Consider the following 23,196-nt stretch of genomic DNA (forward strand, 5'->3'; position numbering starts at 1 on the left):
TCATGCGACCGCTGACTGACAGATTATGTCGACAAATTGGGGGGGGGGAAAGTTCAGATGTTTTCCATGCGGCCGGTGAAGCCGGGGTCGAACTCGTAGACTGCGTACGAGTGAATTCAGCCTGGTGATTGATGATGTTTGCGGAAACTCAAAATACAAAATTGACATATATTTGATTGAAATGAACATTTTCATGTATACTTTAATTTGGATCCAAAATGAGTTCTGAGTCCTGTGACGTACGTTCTCCAAATAAACGTTTGCCTGAGGGAAATGCACAGGAAATACTTTGCAAATGACCAGTAATGCACTTTATTTAAAAAACACGTTTTGATGTTCCGATAAGAGACTTTTTGAAGGCGGAATCCCCGCCTGAGATGTCACGTGGCATCACGGCAGCACGGAATGTCGTTTCCTGCTGAATTATGGATGTTCTGTTTTGTTTGTGGCTCCTGAAAAAACCTCCTTCCATCTTCGCCTTCACTTATCAGTTGCGTCGGGAACATTCCTCACACACACACAAGCGTTTTGTTGTAGAATAAATAAAAGTAAAAATACGGATTAATCCCTTGTGCCTGTGTCATGCGGACTATTTTTAGATGTCGGACTGTCAAGCGTCCGCCTGTTCTGGTGTGATACAAGCGCTTCTCTCAATGGTGCCATTGTTTCACACCGGTGAGCCTCTCTCGTGTTTCACTCTCCTCTGCTCTGCTCTGGGTTTTGTTTTTGGTTTTAGCTGTTGAAATATTGAGTTTGAATGTTGGAACAAGAGGATTGATTCTGTTTTGAGATTTTCAAAATGGAATCAGGAAAGGAGTTAAAAAAATAAAGATTACTTGGCAACCAAGCCAACCTGAAAAGCAATGAAAGCAACAAATTGCCATGAAAATTTGAGTTTTACGACTTTTGTCTACTCTGGACACATTGTCAGCATTGAATGTGTGCGGCTTGGCCCGGATTTTCGCGTGACACGACTGTCGTGAGCTGCTGCTCTAGCCAGTCAGGATCTGGCTATGACTTTTTTGTCCCTTTTATGTCTGCGGTTTTTACAAGAACCTGTGGTTGCTTTGTGTAGCCAGCTGACTGTTTAGTGCTCTCCTCATAAACACGCGAAAAGCCATCAATGAGCTCTTTGGCCTTGCTCAGTTCAGTCTGCTTATGATTGCTAGCATTAGCGTGGGGGGGCCAGTAATTGGACCGTCGCAATCGGTCGGGTCACTCATGAACTAAGGGTCCACTGTCAGAAGTTGAGAATGTGAACACTGTGACGCCTCCTGTGGGCTTACCTTGTCCCTCCTCGTGTTTATTTTAACTCTCACTTTGCCGTACGTGTCGGAGACGACCTTCAGCCGACCAAATGTAAACGACGGTCTTGAACGCAATGCAAACATTTGGGTGCGCCAACGAGAAAAGTGTTGCGTGCACCGGGCCACAAATTGAGTTTAGAGCCCGAAACCCTTTTGGTCTAAATCCTGGGAAAGACTCAAGGAGCATAAAGCAATAAAAGGACAACGTGTTAAGTAAAGCTTCTTGTTATGATTTAAGCTGTTGCTAATTGAGCTCACCCGCTGTGAGGCTCAATGGCGCTTTGCCCCAAATGGAACGACCGACGTTTTTCATGGACATTTGAGGATGTTTGGAATCCTCCATCTGGCCTCCTAATCCTAAATCTTAATCTCATATTCTCTCCAAGAAAAGAAGGGTAGTGTCACATGCAGTCTCCAACCAAGGTGGAAAATGTCCTCCCCCCCTGCCACCACGTTCACTCATAGAGACGAAGTTGAGGTACAGTTGCTTTAATTAAAAAGTGTGCAAAAAATAAAAATGTATGCCACGTGTAAACAGAATGTTTTCATTTTACTTAGAAGTTAGTGCGTTGTCAAGATCCTGAGCTCATGAAAAAGTGCGCTGCGACCAAATCCTTATCGGAAAGTCTTTTGATTTTTTTTTTTTTTTGTAAATAAACTTGAGTTTCTCATCGACTAATCGCCAAAACTGTCCGCTTCGTCGACGCCGTTGCTCAGGACAGAGTTGTCGCTGCCGGAATCGGCGCTGTCCAAGTCAGAGTTGTTGAGGTGGTTTGTGTTGTTGACCTCCATGAAGTCCATCAGAAACTCCAGCATTGAGATGTCACTCTCCGTGATGGTCTGCGATGCTTTGAACTGCCAAAAGACATAAAATGCTCCAGTTAGCGACACGACGGCACGCTGCTATTCAAGAACTGTAGCTCCTCTGTTCAAAATAACCACTATCCAACACAAAGCTCCACGCGGTCGGCTCACCAATGTGCCCCCAAAATGACATCTTGTGTGCAGGCTAAAGAGATGCTAGATGCAGTTGCATCCATTTTCCAAGCCGGAGCATGAGGTGCAGGTAGTATGATTGACAGTTGTGCTGGGCGTGGTTTCAGCACATCGGCGCACACGCCCATTGCATTTCATAGCTGAGTGGATTGATTTTTTTTGTACATTTCATGGACTGGTCATTTTTTTTTAACCATTTAAATTTGGCAGTGTCTTCAACGTTCTTCTCTGGTGTGCCAATTTTTGAAGTGACTTTACTTTAAATGAAACTTAAGCTAGCCTGCCAAAGGAACTCCAACAAGTGGAGGAGTCTATTTTTTGTTTTTTTGCGCCCCGTTTTACAACTATGCGTGCAATGTAATGTTAAGCATTGTCAGTTGAAGCATTTTTAATTGATGTTATGATTATGGAATGGCCAACACTACCTCCATGTCGATGAGAACGTTGTTGAGATAGATGGTGTCAAAACACTTGAGATTGTTGAATAGGTGCACGAGCTCCAAACATGCGGCCTCCTCGTCCTCGCCGTGTTTGTATGACGTCACGTCCATGAAGTGACTTCTTTTTTTTTGGGCGGTTCGCCGCTGGTTAATGGCGGTACCACCTGGTACTTTTCTCGGTCGGCCTGCCGTCGCGTCTCTCCTGGGGTTCTTTAAAAACACCGCAGTAGACATTCGTGGATACGTCGTCACGGCTTTGTTCTTTGAAGCGGATTCATGGAGACCTTTTTGGGGAGATTTATCAACGGAGGAGCCGCTGCGTAATCTGGCGTCAACGCGTTACGTCATCGATGACACCGCCCCCTAAATGCGGAGTTTGGATAAACTTCTCGCGTCTCCGGCGTCTTTTGTGGCATATAAGAATCATGTAGGCGAAGGAAGACGACCGCTGGATCATTTTGTCGGGCAAGTACGAGTGACCGAGTTGTTCGCTTAAGCTAACAACCACCTCAAGTCAATTGACTTGAGCGTGGTTCGATGACTTCACGTTGCTCGTTCACGCGATGTGTTACATTGAGCGGTATTTCATAAACTGCGCTGTTGTGTTGTGATGTGATAAAACGGCGTCAACAGGGCACCCTGTGTAATCAAACTCTCTATGTCAAACAGTATCGCTGCAGGTGACCATTATGTCAGAGACATGACGTTGGCGTGTAGCTTTCAAATAGTGATTCCCTCGCTACTTCGCGTTTCGTTTATCGCGGCTTCACCACATCGTGGATTTTCCCCCCCCAAATTAAAAAAACATTTAAAAGTCAAAATAAAACTTCTAAATTGAGAAAACATCTGTCTAACGTTTAGGACAATGTAGTATTGCTACAAATGTTCGTTTACATTCCTTTAGAAGTCCGTTTTCGCGTTTTAGCACGATCGCGAATTAGCATCTTTCCGCTAACTCGTTAGCCTGCCCAGTACTTCTTGTTGGTGCAGCACAATGTTATGCAGAAGTGTATTGACTACAATTTTATATACATTTTAGTCACTGAGGAGAGGTGGGTTAGGGAGGGGGCATCAAACAGACAATAATTGAGAGGCACTCTGTTTGGGCCGCAGTTATTTCTAGTTTACACCATTTGTCATTTTAAACATGCCAGCATTATTGGAATTAAGCTTGCTTTTATATATATGAAGAAATAACCCGTGGAGTAGAGTGGAACAACACAACAATAGCAATTGTTTGAGATTGTCTAGTTTGTTTCCTATCTTGCGCATACTAATGGAACAACTCGGCTTTCTTCTCAGGACGCCAGCTACTGGCTGCAAGTGCACCGCCTGGAACACGGCGATGGCGGCATCTTGGACCTGGATGATGTGCTGTGCGACGTAGCGGACGACAAAGACCGGGTAAGACCCGTTAGCCCCTGTGTGCTTGTTGCGTAATGAGCGGAAAGACGTAGAGCAGACTTGTAGCGTTTAGCCCTTGGCCTCTGTTGCGTTCCTCGTGCTGCCGCTTTCAGAGTTGAACTCCGGCGCAATGGTTGATTGTGTTGGCACGCAGCCTGCATGTTGGAGACGGAACCCGTGTGCTTGCGGTCGCGTGCCGCAAACCAGATTCACGCTCGCTCACCGCAACTGTGACGCAAAGACTGACTGTGTGCTCGCACTGAGAGGACTTTTGGGCTTGAGCATATCTTGAGTTGGAAATCAGTCAGGTTTGCTTTGGCCCGCATCTGAGGGCGCAACAATAAATTGCCTGAAACTTGTTTGATGCGTGTCAACCGGGAACAAGTCTTGCACTAGTTTGCAACGTGGACCTCAACGACCGCACCTCCCAATTTGGTGGTCGCTGCCATTTTGTAGGTCAGTTTGAAAAAGCTACCTCAAACATTTTCTGTTGGGATGTTGCCCAAAAGATTCTTTGATTACAGGACGTCCCTCGGCCGGGACGACTGCGAAGCTCTTGGCGGCTCCTATGACTCATCTTCAGAGTCCGTTCCGACTGGCAGGCCGAGCTTTAGAAAGTGTGGAAGGAATGCCGTCGCCTCTTTTATTAGCTCACTTACACGGGCTTGTTTGGGGAAGCCGTGCATACTGTAGCTTTTCAAACTATGTGTGTGTGTAGCGTGCCAGGAAAAGTCAATGGAGTTCTTTCCCCCCCCCACACATCTTCGTCGTCCTGCCTTCCTTCGGCCCAGTCAGGGAAGCATTTTGGTGGAGGCGTTCTCTCTCTCAAAAGTCATTCTTGTCTTGCGGAGCCAGACAGATGACCGACCGCATGCCAGGTGTCAGGTGACGCTCCTCCAACCAGGCCAAAACCTGACGTCTGTGCAACCAGTATGTGTGTACGCACAGGGGTGTGTCGCACAGCTGCGTCCGCCATCGCTGGGGTCTTGTGTGACCCCTGACAGCATGTTCATGTTTTCCACGTCTCTTGCTTATTGTCTTCATAGTAATTCCAAAATAAAGCGTATTCATTTTGACAGTTATAGTTCCATGGTAAGGACTAAAAAAACGATTGCTGACCAAAACAGCACATTTTCTGTGGTCGCCACGTGTTCTAGAACCGCGCCTGTTCTTGCATTTGTGTACCTCTGCCGGGGATGTGCCCAGGCAGGATGACAATTAATAAAGCGTAACCAGACGAGGCGCTTCCATCAAGTGAGAAAGTGAGTTGTTTTGACATGTTGTGGATTAGCCGTGAGTTCGCCTCCTGCTGCTGCTGCCGCCGCCGCACTTGGCCCTCAGATCCCGGCGGGTGAGCGTGGGGGATGACCTCATTCCTTCCACGCTTGCCTTCTTCCCCTGTCCCCCCCCCACTTCTTCCTCCTCAGCAGCCCCCTAACGAGAACAAGATGATTACGCCTTGCCAGGACCGACCGCTCGTTGCGATTGATTGTGCGCACAGTATCATGCTAAACTTACGCCACATGTGCTATTGATCATTTTTTGCTCTCACTTCCCACATTCGCTCTTTTTGTGGAAGGCCCGGTTTGGCCACTAGTGCATCATTTCCTCTGGTTTTTATTGCAGCACAAAAAATTTGATGTCATCACTTGGAATGAATTCACTCTGGAGCAGTGGCGCCACCGTGAGTTTTAGGATGAAACATTTGGATTGGCCTGAAATTGATAAAACACGTTGTTTTTTCCAAAATTGACCTCAAACAGTTTCATGAAGCAGAGTGAAATTTGATAGGCATATTAGGAATAGACCCAGCAAAGTCATTCTTCAAGACCGACAGGAAGTCTGCTCTTTTGCTTTGAAGCAGCCATTTTAGGCTAATTTGGCAATTTACAGGCTCCTTCAAAGACAAACTTGTCCCATTGGCTTTCTGTTGTTGTTTTTTTTTTTTTTTTTGCTTGTTTGTTGTGAAAACTCAGCCCCAAAGCCTTTCCAAGATGATGTTTGGTAGGCATGTTGTCAATCATGATTGGACACAAAAAAGTCTGGCTTGCAATAGACTTCATGTGTCGTTCTACAGTCTTTGATTTACTCTGTACCAAGGCCGCAAAATAGCATCAACTGGCACTGTTGCCAAAGAGGAGGGCCGCAGACCACAATCATTTTAAGCCAGTAGATTTTGTGCCCCTCAGATACTGCGGACTTCTCGGCTATTTTGTGTACGTTCCTCCCTTGCTGTTAAACATCGTTTTGGGTCGGCCCACTTCCTTCTGTGGTCACTCGCATTTTTTTTGTTGAGGTCCAGGCCACAGCAATCCACCACATGGCACAAAGCCCGACACCACCGTACATGGACATGAGTGAGACGGGATGTCACATTTCAACTCCTCTATAAGGGCCAAATACTGAAATGATGGCAACATCGTGACTCATGGTAGAATGCTACAACCTCGGCATCGTGGTTTCCTTTCTAAAAAAAAAAAAAATCTCCCAAAACGGCCACGTGCAGTCGTCGCCCCATCGTAGCAATAATTTGGAAAAGGTCCAATCAAAGGTCGAGTCTCCTGCGGAAACGTGGCTGGAATCCTCTTGGCCAAGCTGGTTCCTTAGAAGGAAAGCTTGCTGCGCTCCAATTCTGCTGAGCTATTTCTTGTCCAACTTTGCCCTCTTGTGGCCGTGTCGGGGCTGACACGGCATAATTGGAGGCGATGTATCTATCTCCCCATATAGTCTTGTTTTTCCTGACATTGGCCATTTTCTCTGCTCTTTGTTCATTTACGTCCGTGCTGCTTCAGCAGCGCCGTTTCTGCTCATGTGAACTTTCCGAATCCCGTCCACTCTGTTCATCTACATCCGTGTCGCTTCAGTGCCGAGTCGTTTCTGCTCTTGTGAACATTATCCAGCCCAACATTTGTCACCATGATGTCATTGCCCAAGACCCAAAAGCCCACAACTAAAACTCTTGCAGGGTAACCAGTCACTGGGTGTTTGTGAAGTTCATGTGTTTAGTCTGCCTGGAGATGAGGGGCTCAGACCTCTTTGACTTTTCTGTCGATCCCTCGTTCGCCACAAGGGGGCGGGGCAGGATCACAGACCATTATTACTTTTGCCAGCCACTCACCACGGCTCTTAAGACTTTAGGAGACTGTGGTTGGAAAAGCTAACAAAGTGCTCGTGAATGGACCTCAGACCTCCCTGGACCTCCACTCGAGCATTCCAACAGGAAGAAGCTGCTCTCACAATAAACTTATTTGACTGCTGACAGTCAAAATCTTGACTAATAAACTCAACCGCCTCTTTGTCCTTTTTCCGTCCTCCGATTGTGTTCCAGACACTCAAACCCAAACAATCCATCCGGGCGTTCCCATAAAGACGTGTTTTGATAAGCACGTCTTGCGGTGCTCCGAAGACGACTCGGCTCCATTTTCCTCCCCGCGTTTATTTTACAGCATTACTCTGAGCGGGCAGCTGTTGCCAAGGAAAACGTTTTGCCTGATGTTGTGCAAGCAGGCTTAAATACTTACACACACACACACCACAAAGCTGTCACAAGTGGACGTGTTGCCACATATTGCAATTTTGAATTCAATCCGTGGTATTCTTGAAATCAAGCGCCCATGCAGTTGAGATTGCAGCTCCTCAACGAGGTCTTACGTTCGTCGCCCTCCTCCACTCCCGTTCTTGTCACTAATTGCTCCATAAAAAGAGGAAATCCTCGTAGACATATTCAGTCCTTGCAAGTCCCTCTTTGCTCACAAGATAAATTGCCCGTAAAAGTGACAGGACACTCGTTGTCCTCTGGTGCCCCCCCCCCCCCTCCCTTTTCTCTGTGGGGACCTTCTCTCGTCTTCTCTGCGGTGTTGTTTGGTTTTTGGTTTCCTCGGACTCTGCACATCTGGGAACGCGTTGAACTTTTGCTCTGGTGCCGCCTATCGAAACCGATAGAAAGCAAATGCGTCTGGCGTGTGTGTCAAAAAGATTTTTGGGGTGAAGGAACTGATGCAATGTTTTTGTAATCTTGGTAACCAGAAGGGCTTAATGAGTTTCACTCTCATGGGAACGTTAATGTGGACTCTTAAAGAGTTTAGACAGAGTCAATCTGATAGTGAGGGTTGTGTGCTGCCAAAAACTTTCACACTACAAACAGCGTTTTGTTGCTGTATTTTTGTAACCGTTGACTTGCATGTTTCAAGAGCTTATCATTTGGATTCATACAGTAGCTGCTTCCAGATGTTAACATTTATGGAGACTTCCTCCCTTCTGTGTTTCTGTCTGGCCCTAACCATCCATCCAAACACATTTTCAGAGCGCAACCGAACCGCAGCGTGCCGTCATCTGACCGAGGGAAAACGTTGCCCACGTGCCAAGTCCAAATGCCGCATGTTCCCCAACATTGTTTCAAGAGGTGACGCGATTTTTCAAATCAGACCATCAAGTATTCACGTTCCCCTGCCAAGATCGGATGAGGACTCTGCAGTCTGCCGAGTTGGACTCAAGCCTCCTGGAAAGCCGAGTAGATCCGCAAAGGCTGGACTGTGAGAACATGTTTACAAGTCACAACCGCTCTTCTTTCCAGAACCTCTTGCCCCAGAGCTCGCTTTACATCCTCCAAATGCGAAGCACAGCCAGAAGAAGGCAAAAGGATTTTTCTCCAGCGTTTGCTTGCATGTTTGGAGACACATTTTGTTGATTTGTGCTCTTCTGTCCCAAGGCCGACTTTGATGTGACAGTCGGAGTTGTTTTAATGAGCTTTGAGCGACACTTTGTAAGCTGATGCTGGGCTCTTAAGCTTCTTCCAAGGTTAGAGTTCATGTTTGGGCAATGGAGGGACGAGCCAACGATACCCCCTAAGTCCCGTAACAAATCGCTTATCCACAGTCCCTTGGCCTTAACTCTGCGGATCCTCAGCTTATTGCAGATACCCTCATGCGTAAGGAATCGTCCCTGCTTGGAATAGCATCCGTTATCTTTAACGCCGCGGTGCACCGTGAGTTATCACGCCATTTGAAGGAAACGACTCCTCGGTGAAATCAGCGGCGTCTTAGATGGAGACAAAAAGACAAATGATGTGGCTCACGGTTTGAGTCACCGTGCCAACAGTTCCGACGGCCCGCCGCAAGGAACCGCGTCAAAGCTGTGGCATGGGTCTTTTTTGGGACTCAAGTAGTTTTCCTTCGAACCATCTGGTAGAACTGTCTATGGTGAGTAGATACAAAAAGATCCTCTGCCTGCAAACACGCAGGAGGGCTTCCATTTTGATTTTCATGTCACTAGTTCAGGCTCAGTTTGCCCATTTCCGTTCAAGCACAGTTTTTTTTTTTTTAAGTGCATATGATAAATCCCACAAATAGTTGACTTTAATTGTGTTGTTTTGTTTTCTTGTTTATGAACTGTGGAAAAGGTTGCAGTAGTGAGGCAAGTCCAAGTCATCGCATTAATCTTGTCTCCGAGCGAGTTTGCCTCCAAATGCTATTAAGCGTTGGAGTACGGGCCGACTTAATTAAACGAATACATCAACGCTCTCGCCACCATCTGCGTGTTTTTTTTTTTTTTTAGAGCAGCGGCGCCGCGCCGCCTGCGACGTGTTGATTAGCTCTGTGCAAAAAAAAAAAAAGGAAAAAAAACAGGTAATTGAAGCATGCAAGCTAAATATAGCCAGGCGGGCAGCACGATTAGTGATGATGGCGCATGATGCGCGGCACTCGTTAGTGACGCCTCCGCTAGCTTGGGCGCCCACGGAATGTCCACATGTTTCCTCTTCAAGTACTCAACTTTGGACCGCTACGAAGTGACTTTCAACAAAATATACGATCCTTCCCATAATGGTGTAAATAATGTGTCACAGCCTTTTTAATTGCTCTGTAAATGTAAAAAGCTGGTAATGGCTTAGCATCGCTGGCAGGCCCCGAGAACAAAAACACGGAGGAGGCAAAGTACAACAGTTGATGTCCCGTTTTTTTTTTCCGTCATGGTTAGCATTTTTTTCCCATGAGCTTTTCTTGAAGAGGATAGAATGCAGCTCGTCTTCAAGTGGAGTTACACAACGAGTTGACACTGACCTTTTGGCAACAGCTCGTATAAACAACGAACCCAAGCGTGTCGCGGTTTCTGGCGTTTGCGAGCGGTCCTGTCGGGAAAAGTATTTTGTAAGGAGAGGAACGTTTGCAAGTGCGCTCCCGCGGAGGTGTTTAGAGCCCAGCCAAAACTTTTCTTCAGTCAGGCGATACTTTGACTTGCTTGCCACCAATTGACGATTTTTACCTTTCACACAAAACCGTATCTGGAGGAAGGCGGCGGTGGGGGGTGGGGGGGTGATTGTCACAGAAAACGCATTTTCTCCACCTTTTGTTGCTCTTCCTATGGGAAAGGTCAAAGTCTGCTTTATTGTCAATTTCTTCACACGCCAAGACACACAAAGAAATCGAAATTACGTTCCCACTATCCCACTTCCGTAACGTTTGATAGAATGTCATGAGCAAAGCGAGAAAGGCCGTTTTTGTTTGGTTTTCTTTGTGGGAGGTCACGAAACACTCTGCAGGCTGATTGCGCCCTCTGACAAGTCCCCCATGTCACACCAATTTGACTGATTAGCCACTAATAGCGCACGCACGCAACATGCGTGTTGTATGTCTGCGACTATTTTGGCCTTTACTCAACTGCTTAATGAGGCCTCATCGGTCACGCCCCACCATTTGTGCAGCGTGTACACACATGCACCCATCTTGCACCTTTTATTGGCCTCATTACATTCGACTTCAGCTGACTTCGGCTCTAATGTGAAGTGTGCGCCTATTTTTGACCCTAATGGGATGAATGGGTCGTGATTGTGTGTGTGTGTGTGTGTGTGTGTTCACCTATTTATGTGTGCACATATTGTAACAGGAGCTTGTCCAGCAGGCTATTAAAGCGCTAATGTGAAGTGAACGTCTAATGTGCTGAAAACGTCGACAAATATTATGGTCATTTGTGTGCGTGTGTGTGTGCGCGTGTATTCTGTATGTGATGTTTAGGGAGCAATCACATGGCCAAGTCAGAATAGGAATGTTTTTTGACAAAACCAATTCCCACGTAGCCCTCTTCTGCCTTAGGTTGCCAGAGTTTAGAGGGTTGTACCTCAACAAAGCCAAGCTGGCAACAAGCTAGATCGTATTTTCCGGCGCCAAAGTGGCGCTTGAATCGTGCTGCTTGATCACCTTCCCGCTAATTGCTGAACATCGAAGTGCTGGCAGTCAGAAGCTAACGCTGATCATGTTGGCTAAAGCTAACCCTTGCAGCGTGCAGACTGGGGTGCTTACGTTATTTAAAACTAACGAAATGTCAATGCCGAACATGAATTTTTCAAAGAAATGATGATCATGATTTGATTGAGTTATTGTGATTGTTGATTCTGTTCCATTGTCAGTCTTGCAAGATATTCCAGGTAGAATGTCCCCTTGACCGTCTTTGCGTCTTCCCCGCAGTTAATTGCCATCTACGACGAGCAGGAGCCCCACCATGGCGGCGACGGCACCAGCGCCAGTTCCACGGGCACCCAGAGCCCGGACCTCTTTGCCACTGCCGACCTCGCGCCGGGCGCCGCCTCGGCCTTCCAACCCTACCAGGTGGCCAGCGAGATCGAAGTCACGCCATCGGCCCTGCGCACCAGTAAGGCCCGTTTGGCGAGAAAACATTCCGGGAATTGTAGTGTCGAGCTGGCTGACCGCAGCAAAGCTCTGCATCCCAGCGCGGCAGCTTGCTAGTCCCACGCTCCCGAGCGCTCTTGCATTTGACACTCTTGAGCTCGCCTTTGGAATCATTCCAGCCGGGTGCTCAAAACGAAGACCGTTTGTGACACTTCGACATAAATCTTGTTTACTTTCCGTGCGCAGTCGGCCAGAAACAGGCCTTGCATTTTTTTCAACGTCGTCGACATGTCTTAAAAAATAAATTTAGGGTCTTGGTTGTGCATCGCAGCAAGCACCCGTTCGCATTATGACATCATCCATCTCGCTAATGAGCGTCACATCGAAGCGTGTGTGGAAAAGGGAAGCGCTATCAAGCCGTTTTTGTCTTTCTCGTGAGACATGCCCCTGCACGTCCGGCGCAGCAGCGACCCCGCCCTGCTGTGCCTCAACGGGCCGTTTGGCGGCGGCGCCGTCAATTCGCGAGTCCAAGCGGAAGAAGCTCCGTCGCGGAAGACCCCTACCCGATGGTCCACCACCGCTGGCTTCCTCAAAACCCGCCACGCCTCAGGCAACAATAGCCTGGAGAGGAAGGCAAGCGAGCGCAACACGTCCTCAGGTTAGCGCAAACTGTCATTTATTTATTTATTTATTTATTCATATGTGGCAGGGCAAAGTTTCGGACACGTACCGTAGCCTGCCAAGGGATGCCGGCACGTGGGCCAATCAGCGAGACTTTCAGAGGGAGACGGCACGCTCGTCCCTCAGTGCCAAGCACCCCATGGTGGACTGCTGGCTGGAGAGGCAGGAACAGGTATGTGTGCGCCCCATCGCTCGCCCTTTGACTCATTGCCGTGAGAGAAAAGGAGAATTTCCAGAGAATGAGGGGGGGGGAAAAAAAGCACATCACGTCTTTCTGCATTCATGACCAATTGCTGCCCTCACTTTTCGTGTGTGTAAAAAGTCGCACTGCACCCAGAATCACAAAGGAGATCGGAAAATGACATCACGCCGGACTCCAACCGCTCTTCGCTTTGAACGAACTCGTCGAGGTCGGCCGGGGTCTTGTGCTCTTGTACAGTTAGTATAGAAAGATGTTGAACAGGTAGGGGGGGTCGCCATGGCAACAGCGAGCCTTCACCGCCACTGCGGAAGAATGCTGTATATAATTTATATCCACACACATAAATATATAAAAGCATGTGAGTGTGGCTCAGTCCTTTCAAACCTCGCCGTGATTTTCATAGTTGGCTTTATTCAAGCCAGCACACACACACACACACACACGCACGCATATGTTAAGTGTGGTCACCTTGTTGCACTAACTGCGTACGCATATGTGCGTCCTGGACTATTAGGAAGCAACGTGGTCATCTGTCATGGTGGTCCGGCGAGGGGAGGTGGCGCTCAACTCACCAGGGATCTTGTTAGAATGACACGCTGAAGGCCGACTGCACACACACACGCACTCGGAACTACAAGGCTGGGCACATGGATGACAAATATGCATGTTCACACATGGCCAAAATGCTCCAGAGATGTGCGCGCGCACTCGGCCTTCAGTGTGTCATTCTAACACACACAAACACACACATTCAGAGGCTAGTTAGGAGAGTCGTGTGCATGTGTGTGTCCCTCAGGTGCACCTTTAGCAAGCGGAGTGCTCATAAATCACAACCAGGGCATGTTTAAATTGTGTGTGTGTGGGGGCATGAATTGATGTTGTACTGTTACTAAGAACATGCGTGAGCAGCGTTGTGATATTTTGCAGGGGTGTGTGTTTGTAGGAATTGATTTTTTTTTCTTTTTTTTTTTCCCCCAAACATCTGTATAAGTTTATGTCCAGTAGGTGCTGCTGTGGAGCTTTGATTGTGATTCAAGTGTGTGTGTGTCTGTGTGTGTTAGGTGAACCCATTTGAATGAACGTCACTTCAGATTAGTTGTGTTCTTTAGTGTGCAGCTGTACCAAGGTGATGCAAGTGCGTGGCGGCCATGTTGCTTTGAACGCCGCATGTGCATTATTCCCCCCCCCCCCCCAGCTTGTTTGCGTCTCACCGCTCGGTCTGTGTTGGCTCACGCTTTTGCAATTCTTCACGTTGCCGGGAAGCCATGAGCAGAATGCCGATTGCATCTTCTAAGCAAATAAACGGCGCTTTAAGTGGAGCAAAATCTTTGTATCCTTTTCCGCGCATTTTGCCTGCAGCTGTAATGAAATTCATCGGACGCAGAGGTTCAACTTTTAAGTGGGACTGCTGTTGTTGTGCCATCTTTTTTTGAGTGGCCTCCTCCTGCTTTCTCAAATAGTCTAGCTGATTGTGAACTTGACCTCTGAAAAGGGATTTCCCAAAGACCTCAAATTATTTCGTACTTTGGTCTCCAATCAAGTTGTCCCACTTGCCTTACTTTGATACTCCGTGTAAGTTTATAGAAGTAGACACACTGAAAGTTTGTCTTCTTTTATTCTATCCCAGATTGCTTCAGATACTATATCCGGCGTCGAATCTTAAGCTTTAACATCTTGACGTTGGAAGCGTCGATTGTATACAGCCTCTAATGGTTCACTTTCGTTCTTCACCTCGCAAAGACATGAAGAGGCGCTCTCCCGCGCTCGCTCCGTCATCTTTGATCTAGCGCCGGGAGACTTCTCCTCTTTCCAGCTGCGAGAGTCTCGACCCACCTCGGAGACGCGAAGAGGAGATCTGAAGAAGTCTGGCTGGTCTCGAGGGAGCGCACGCTACCCCCAGGGGCGCAAGCGGCGACCCCTTAGGCTGCGAGCTACACTCAGCAAATCTAGTTAGACCCGACACACCTGATCACTGCGGAGCAGATGGTGCTTGTTAAGAAAAAAAGTCATAATCCACCTGTTCGGATTTTCAAGAGCGCGTTAGTATGAGTGTTATGTTTAAAAAGAGCTTATCTTTCTCATTGTGGCTTTTATTGCCAGACATGCAATTGCACTGAATGGGAGTGCTGCATAGTCTTTTCCATATTAAAAAAATATAAGTTTCCCTTTGGCGTCTGACAGAGTCCGGGGATTCGAGCTACATTTTGGCCGCAAACTCCGGCTGGTTGCGAGCGACAGCCTGTCAGGGGCCACACAAGCAGGCCGTGCTCACGCATATGGCGGCCCCTCTGGGTCCTAAGTTACCGCAGTGACGAGTCAACTCCATAAGTCAGGGAAATCGGGCAGATTTATGACATGAGTTCTTTTCTTGGAATGATGTTTGAACGTTGGTTGGAAGCCCCTCTGCTTCTCTGTTTGCGTCAAGCAAAGAGCCAAGTAGTCAAGCGTTGGCAAAAGCTCTCAAACGTGTCGATTTTGAGGATATCGCTCATGATTCTTGTGCGAGGGACACATAATGGGATTACAGTATCGATGAAGATGATGTCACCTCGCTAGCAAGTTGTCGACTTTTACGCTAGGGACAGACAACCGTAAGTGCACAGACGGATGGATGATTGATGTGGTCACAAATTAGAAGCCAAATAATGTTTTGAACCGTCAGCACTATTGCAGCACGTCAGTGTGACTTATTGGCCGTGAACGTCAGCGCGTCTGCCTCTCATTACTTAAGTGTCTTCAAGGCAGTCGGAATTGATGCGTCTGTCTGTGTGGCTGTGTGCATGCAAACAGCAAAGACTCACATGTGCATGCTTGCAATTTCAACATTTCGCCTTCCAAAACTTTGACATAGCCGACTGACGGACAGATAAAATACCCCTGACGTCCAACATATAAGTAAAGATAGCTAACTCCGAAAGGACATGAATTATAAAATGCAGCGGAACGTCTGAAGTTCAAACACCCCCTGAAGTCTTCTAGCTACCTAACTTTGGTCGTGAAACACAGCTAGTTAAGACACCGCACATACAATTGAAACCAATGAACTGGCGCCATCCAATCACCTAAACGTCCGGTGAAGACAAGTCCACCAAGGAAGCGTCTACTTCGGGCATCAAGTTTCTAGCGGTGCATGTTGCCGCACGCATCCACATCCATCTCGATGTGCCCGTGCGGTCAAAGTGCCAGGAACCGTGCCTGTGCCGCACTTCATTAAATCGCAGCGTCGCTCTCAGATGCACACACACACACACGGCGGGGCCACTTTATTTAGTGCCAGAGACGGCGAGGACGGACCTCAGTGGATTCGGCTATTAATCTTTAATGAGGCTCGGGGCTACGGTGCCGCCTGACCGCCCCTCCCTCCCCGCTCAGGAAACAAACAATGACTTATGTGGGTGAAAAAATAGAAACTACTCCTCATAGCCGCCCGCCGTCTCCAAACGCCGTCATGAATTATTCACATGTGCTCAACTGGAGCCCACCTCCTGGCAACGGGAACCAGAAAATGCCATGTCGTATAACGTTTTTCCCCCCCCAGTTCAGTAGGTTTGTGGACAGGCCCCCTTTCAAACACAGTGGGGAGTACCTCAGCACCAGAAAATCTCATTCAAGACGACTTTTTGGAAATTACGGCTATCTTTGTCGATTTTCTCAAATTTGTGGTTAAGCAAAAGAAGGTTCGTGGATGGTTCTGCCATGGGTGGCCCCAAAGCAATCTAAACCTAAATAAAGCAAGACCAACCCCGCACGTTTTTGCGTGTCAAGCTGTTCGCAAGTGCCCAACCGTCAGCGCCGCACCAGATGCCCGTCGACGGTGAAATGTCGGGAGCGTGCCGTGCTGTGATGAAAGCCCGTCTTGTTTGCTCTTTCCAGGAGATAGCGCAGCCACGCCACGCTTGCTCCCCCGGCTTGATAAACAAAGTCATGTAATTTAAATTTTTTTTGTTCCCATCGAGCGCTCTTTGTTTTAAAATGTTCATGAATAGTAATATCTCCCAGGGAGCTTTCCGCATTCATAAGTAAACTATCCTTTGATGAAACAGACTTCAGTCGGTTTTCAGCACTTCAAGGCTTTGACTCGAAATCGCTCGATGAAAACCCAGGCTGGTTTTTGCTGTTTTTTTGGCAATTTTCTTCACCACATATTTTTTTGCACGATCCTATCGCGCAGATCATATTTAAAAAAAAAAAAAACAACATCCACCATACAGCATTTAAGTGACAAAGCCTTAAGAAATTAACATGAAAAAAAATTTCAAACAGTTTTCACCCTTTGTGATTGTTCTGTTGCAAAATGTGAAGCACTAAAAGCATTTGTTTCTGTCCGGCCGCCATTTTATCCGTTGGGCTGCAGGAGGACGAGGCACGCGAGCAAGAAAATGGCCGCATCGAACCGGTGGGCCGAGCCGACTCGTGCTCCGATCACGTCGTCGCCGCCGGGTCTTTTGGGTGAGTCTCTGACTTCCTGTCCCTTCTTCCAAGGACACTCGCTCTGCTTGATGCTAAAATAAACAAATGTAGATATTTGATATCATATATAAATATACCCAAATTGAGTTCACCCGAAAGTGAGCTCGTCGAGCTCATCTTTGGCCCCAAGTTTTTTGTGAGTGCGTGGAGCACAATAGCGCAACAACTGACGCAATACCAAAAAAGTCAATTTCCAGCCCGTCGCTCTGGCGTGGGTGCAAAAGCGGCACGGAAGCGTTGCACGCGCCGCCGCTACTGATGTTATGAGTCAGTGTGTCTGCCTCTGGTCCTCTTTCTCCACTTTGATATGCAGCTATGCAATTGCTGTTATTATTGCACTTCCGACGCCCTCCCCGCCTGTCAACAAGCTCCCCCCCCCCCCCTCCCCCACAAAACTCATCACAGTTATTGTTTCAAAGCAGCGAGGCGGTCGGCTGATGGTGCGTAGCGCTCGGCTGCAGACGCGAGCGCTCGTTTTCATCTTTTTGGCGCTTTGATCTCAACACCTTATAGACACTATCGGAACATTGCAGGGAGAGAAAAGTGAAGGGAATGCGGACACAAGTAACGGGACACCTACAGGAAGCAAAACAACGAGCATTTCATTATCCAATTGACTGTTGAAGTCCTGCCCAAATCGCCTCTTTCAAAAGTCGTCTTTTGTAATTAACACTTGCACTGGCAGAAGCCCAACAAACACGTTTTTGCCGCTCCAGAATCCATTTGCAGAAGAAAACCTTGGAAGGCTTCCAAAGGGCTCCACTGCGCATCGTTTTTGTTTGACTTCACTTTCAGCCTTGGCTTGCGTTTGTCATATTTTCAACACCATTTTACGTTGTAGCTTTTAATGCATTTTTTTTCCCTTTTTGTTTTGATTTATGTCTACCTTCATCACATTTGCTCCTTTTTCTGTTTGCCCACATGCTCTCACCCCCTCCCACCCCCTGTTTTCCCCCACCCGCTGCACCGTCCCCCTCGCCTGATGGCAGAGACCTAATCAAAGTGGTGGAGGTGACGAACGATGGCGGGCCTCTGGGAATCCATGTGGTGCCTTTCAGCGGCAGGGACAGAAGGTAAAAATAAATGATCCCTTCCGGGCGGGAAGTCGCTTCCTTGACACGACAAGAAATCAAGAATCACTGCAGTCGTTATGCTTTAATCCTGCACATATTTTGAGTGAATACAATCTCATGCTCAGTTCTGACTCTCCCAAACAACTCAAAGATTTTTTTTTTTACCAATACAGTGAACCCGTGTACACTTGTGGCGGCTGCCGTTACCCCCGTTCTGCTGACCACTAGCCAATTCACACTCTGAGTAAAATCATGCGCTTGCATAAAGAAAGAAACTTGAGCCCTTTGGACGTGCCGTTGTATTGTCCGCACGCCGCCCGCATCGTGAAGCCATTTGCCGGTCGGCCGCCATCCATCATAGCGCCTTGTCATATTTGCGCGGGCCTCCCGTCACGTCTGCTCAGTGGGATTCAAAGGAGGCACCGAGCGCGCCTGAAACCACGCCGGCCGGCCAGGGAGGCCTTCGCCGCAATTTCACTTCTGCTTTGAATATTCCCGAAGAGGAGGCGGAGCCAAAACGAGAATCGCACCTGCGAACCGGGTCAGGCTGGGAATGCTATCGCCCTTTTCACGGGCTGACTCAATCACGCTAAGAGCACACTTTATTGGGAAAATGTGTGATTCCAAGATGAGGCTTTCATCAAGCCAAGTGGAGGCAGGCCCTCCTCTCGGCAAATCGCATTGCCTTGCCGCTCCAATCCAATCAGCCGCAATGTTTCTGAACTCTGCTGCCCTTCCCGTAATCACGTTCTCATTTCGATTGCATTAGAAGCCGGCGCCCTGTTTTAAACTCTACAATCTACTCAATTTTCAGAGGTGGCGCACGCCCAGAGAGGGAGCGAGGAAAAAAAAAAGGGAAGGGACTCTGTTGCTAGGTGGACAAGATGGGCTGGCTTAGGTGTGCCACATCTTCGCCCGAGTTCCCTTTCTGGCCGCGTAATCCGCCGAGCCGAGTGCCTTTGTCGGGTGAAGCAAGCCGCCGAGCAGCTTGCCCCAGCGGATTACAAGTGTGGCGGCTCAGGTGCTTCAAGTTGTCACGCCGGGAATGGCAAACCTCAGCTCAGATGCCAAAAGTAGAAACCGGCAAAATCTCAAATATCCCTTATTGTCAGAAGACTCGACAGTTTTGCTCGCCTGGAGTTCACCAAGCAGAACCACAACTGGCTTTGAGGCCTCGCTCCATTTTTTCAAATGTTTGCGGCCATTCATTTGCTAATGTCTTGTGCCCTTCCCCTTTGCGACCTGACGACAGCAGTGTTGCCCCTTTTCAGGACTCTCGGCTTGTTGGTCAAGCGTCTGGAGCGAGGCGGCAAGGCCCAGCAGCAGGCCCTCTTCCAGGAGAACGACTGCATCGTCAGAATCAACAACGGGGACCTGCGCAATGTCCGCTTTGAACAGTAAGTAAAGCCCATGGCTTTCCTCGCTCCCGCTTTTTTGCCTGGTGCAGCAGCCTTGCGCTTAGTCAACCTTTCCCACTGCCTTCCCGAAAAGGAGACTAACGGACGCTCCGTTAAGGAGATGGATTTAGAAGCATCCATAAGGACCTACCTACTTATCACCAATCCTAATGCCTACTTTGAATCTACTTATCAAACTACTCACACCAATCAACTGGGCTATTTCAAACAACTTAATTGTTATTTTTCCTTTCCATTGTGCAAGCGATTGAGAGATTTGACTCCCGTTTTGTCTCCACCCAGAGCCCAGAATATGTTCCGCCAGGCCATGCGTTCTCCCGTCATCACGTTCCACGTGGTGCCGTCTTCGGTAAAAGCCCACTACGAGCATCTGTCCCAGGCCGAGAGGAACCCGGCGTACTCGTCGGGACGCTTCGGCGCCGACTTGGCGTCGGCCGGCGCGGCGGAAACGGCGCCCCGCAGGATGTCCCGACGCGGCTCCCACAAGCATCCGGATCAGGCGGACGGCTACCCGCCTGCCGCTCACCCGCCAGCAGTCTCCGCCGCCAAACCTCCCACCGGACAGATTCACTCGCCGCAGAGGGGGGCGACGTCCACCCCCACGCCGGCATACAACAAGAAGGTCGGGAGGAGGCTCAACATTCCGCTCCAGAAAGGTACGGGCGAATAGCAAGCACATACCGTCTAGGTATAATGCTAACTGCTAGCGTGCTCACCTCCCACATGGGTCCATTGTGTTGATTTGTGGACATTTTGTGCCGAGGTGGGGAGAATGCTCACAAATAGTAAGATGGCAGCCCACTGAGATAAAAATGGGAAAAAAAACAACTTTGTTTGAATTATTTCTAAAAAATTAATTAGCTCACTTTGCATGTACTTGATTCATTTTTGAATGGTAATATTTTGGGAACTTTTCAAATCTTGTGGGTGGTGTGTGTGTGTCCCAAAACCTGAGTCCAAGTCCCAGAAAGCAACAGGTGGGCTTTCCAACATTGTTTTGCTGCATGGAAATTTGGCGTGGCCTTTGATGGACGTCTTGGCACAGGTGGCGCGTGCGCATCTCTGCCAAAACGTCAGTCGGGGGTGCGGGCGTTAAGCTTGTTGCTTAGCAGCCGCCCGCTGACTCCCAAACCCCCCCACCCCCGGCCCCCTTCTCTCATCCGTGACAAAAACACAAACAGCTGCTTCTTGTTGTTTGGCGAAATCTCCTCACGGTGTCCTCTCGCTCTTTCTTTGGGCGGCAGACGTTTGCCGGGAGATTAGCGGCACGTCTCTCAAGAGGGACGTTCTCCTCATTTCGTTTTGTTTCCACTTAATCCTACTGCTCCCAGCGCGCATTCTTTGTACCTTTGAGTCCTGCAAGAGGTATAAAGTGAAGACGCTGCAGTGGATCTCAAAAGTCTACACACCCCTGTTTTTTTCCCCCCTATAGAATCAATGAGACTGATATACAACTTTCCTCCATTATGGCTCGGAAAATCTTTCCTCCTCCTTACCGCACGTTTTTAAGTTTGTGTCTTATTGTCTTGCACCAGACTCTTGTCTTGTCTTAGCAAAACAATGTAGCAATGATTCTCCTCATGGAATTACAATGACTTATCACTTTTTGGAAAAATTGTCTCTGGACAAGTTGCTAACTTGGCAAGACTGCCAGCTTCTGGCTGACCTTTGCGTCGTAATTAACATCCACTTAGTCCCAACTTGTTCCCCCCCCCAATTCCTTCCCATGCGCAAATACAAGCGCAGTCTGGACAGGATGGAGGCTTAGTCATCATTTCCTCTCTTCCTAACAGTCTTTGCTTAAAAGCATGCCCCCAAGGAGAACTTTGAGAATTCAACCCCCAAAGCTGCTCTTTAATAGATAGAAATGAAATGTGGGAGATGTTTGTCATGAGTGGAAAGAAGTTTTGTTCTGTGAAACAAAACAAAATGTCTTTCATTTTATCTATTTATTTATTGTTGTTCTGTACACTTGAAGGACATCCCGGGGTTTCTTAAAAGATGTGCCCTAATATTTTGGTCATGGTAATTGGCCCGCACGACGAGGCTCTGTCGCGTCCACAGAGCTGCATGGGAAATTCTCATCAAACAAGCGTGCTATGATTGTCTCTGTGACATAAATATTCCCTCTGGGTGAGGCCACTGTGTTTTGTTTAGTCTGGAGTTGGTGGTGGTCTTTCAGTGGACTTCCTGCTCTTACTGTGCAGGGCCGGAAGGTTTGGGCTTCAGCATCACGTCGCGCGACGTGCCCATCGGGGGCTCGGCGCCTATCTACGTCAAGAACATTCTACCACGAGGAGCCGCCATACAAGATGGACGCCTTAAGGCCGGTGACCGATTGCTCGAGGTGAGGAGGATGTGGCACAAAAGGAGAACACTAAAGAACACTGCTCAGCACAATCTGGAAAATAAAATAGGTATTGTGCAAGCTTATATTGGTCAAACCTTAGGACAAAAAAAAAATATCTGATGTGCTAGAGATAAAATTGAAGACAATTTGAAAATGGTGTCAGAATATATTTGGGGCCACGTAAACCCATTGCTGATGAAAAGTAGGCTACTGTTGTGAGTATACCAGGCACTCCAGAAAAATCAAACTTGATTCATGATTGTCTTCTCCAAATAAAATACTTTTTAAGATGGAATTGGAATTGTTCTGCACAAGCGAGGTCCAGTATTAACAGATATGGCCTGTGCTCAGGTGAACAGCAACGACCTGAATGGCCGCAGCCAGGAGGAGGTGGTGGCCATCCTCAGGGCCACGCCAATGGGGGGCACCGTGGGGCTGCTGGTCCTCCGCCAGGAAGACACCTTCCTCCCTCAAGAAGCGGTTCGTCTCTTCCATTTGAGCTCTGGCTTGGCACAAGAGTCGTCGACTCGCTTTGAGTCCAACTTTCAGGAAAAACAACCTTGTGCTCTTTTTTTGTTCGGAGCAAACTAGCTCGGTATCAGAAGAAGTAAAAATCAAGAGCAAACTGTTATTTCAAATCCGAATTTTGCGAGGGGAACAACAATTACCTTTTTGTTTGTTCGTCGGGGCAGCTGCTGAGAAACGTATCAAGTGGACGGCTAATAAGTTTGAAAGCGTCCAGATGTTGGCGCTAATTACCCCGCTCAGCAAATGAGACGTGATGTCCCGCGCATCTGCCGCCATCAAAAGCCGTCTTAATAAGTGCGCTCGTAATTACGCACAAGATTGAAGAGGGACCTCCTCACGTCCGTCCGTGTGAAAACTTGAGTCTCTGTCGACCCCAAAGCTCGTCAAGTCTCAGAGTAGCTTCTTTTTTTCTTGGTCTCCCAGTGGAGGCCAAAGGACCAATCAAGCGTCTTATTGGTGACAATCCTGGCAAGCGAGTGCAACTTGGCTTTAGATGAGAGACGCAGGCGGGAAAGCACAAAATGCATAGGTTGAGGTGTCGGTTTTTCAGGCGGGGGAAGGGGTGGGCCATATCCCTCATATGTGAATGTCAACTTGACATTTACAATGACGGGCATTGAACATTCACACGAGCACCTTCAAGCGATTCGCTGGCAAGGAGGCAAAAGGTACTTGCGAGGTTATCTTCACCATCCAACATTGAAGGTG

The 23,196-nt window shown here is 48.1% G+C and overlaps 1 protein-coding gene across 13 annotated transcripts in view; it reads left to right on the forward strand.

Moving 5' to 3' along the window:
* LOC119136874 (partitioning defective 3 homolog) overlaps positions 1-23,196 on the forward strand; it is a 47,880-nt gene that overhangs the window by 4,684 nt on the left and 20,000 nt on the right. For all 13 annotated transcript variants that reach the window (XR_005100820.1, XM_037275672.1, XM_037275674.1 and 10 more), the window contains exons 2-11: positions 4,046-4,147; positions 11,605-11,788; positions 12,206-12,399; positions 12,476-12,619; positions 17,004-17,098; positions 18,109-18,192; positions 19,464-19,589; positions 19,893-20,266; positions 21,818-21,957; positions 22,312-22,440. Coding sequence is in view for 12 of the 13 variants with exons in the window: in XM_037275672.1 (XP_037131567.1) it covers positions 4,046-4,147; positions 11,605-11,788; positions 12,206-12,399; positions 12,476-12,619; positions 17,004-17,098; positions 18,109-18,192; positions 19,464-19,589; positions 19,893-20,266; positions 21,818-21,957; positions 22,312-22,440 (1,572 nt within the window). In the remaining variant the exon portion in view is untranslated. The remainder of the gene's footprint in view (positions 1-4,045; positions 4,148-11,604; positions 11,789-12,205; positions 12,400-12,475; positions 12,620-17,003; positions 17,099-18,108; positions 18,193-19,463; positions 19,590-19,892; positions 20,267-21,817; positions 21,958-22,311; positions 22,441-23,196) is intronic.

The sequence above is a fragment of the Syngnathus acus genome, chromosome 17, assembly GCF_901709675.1.
Source record: "Syngnathus acus chromosome 17, fSynAcu1.2, whole genome shotgun sequence".
In the NCBI taxonomy this organism is placed as follows: domain Eukaryota; kingdom Metazoa; phylum Chordata; class Actinopteri; order Syngnathiformes; family Syngnathidae; genus Syngnathus; species Syngnathus acus.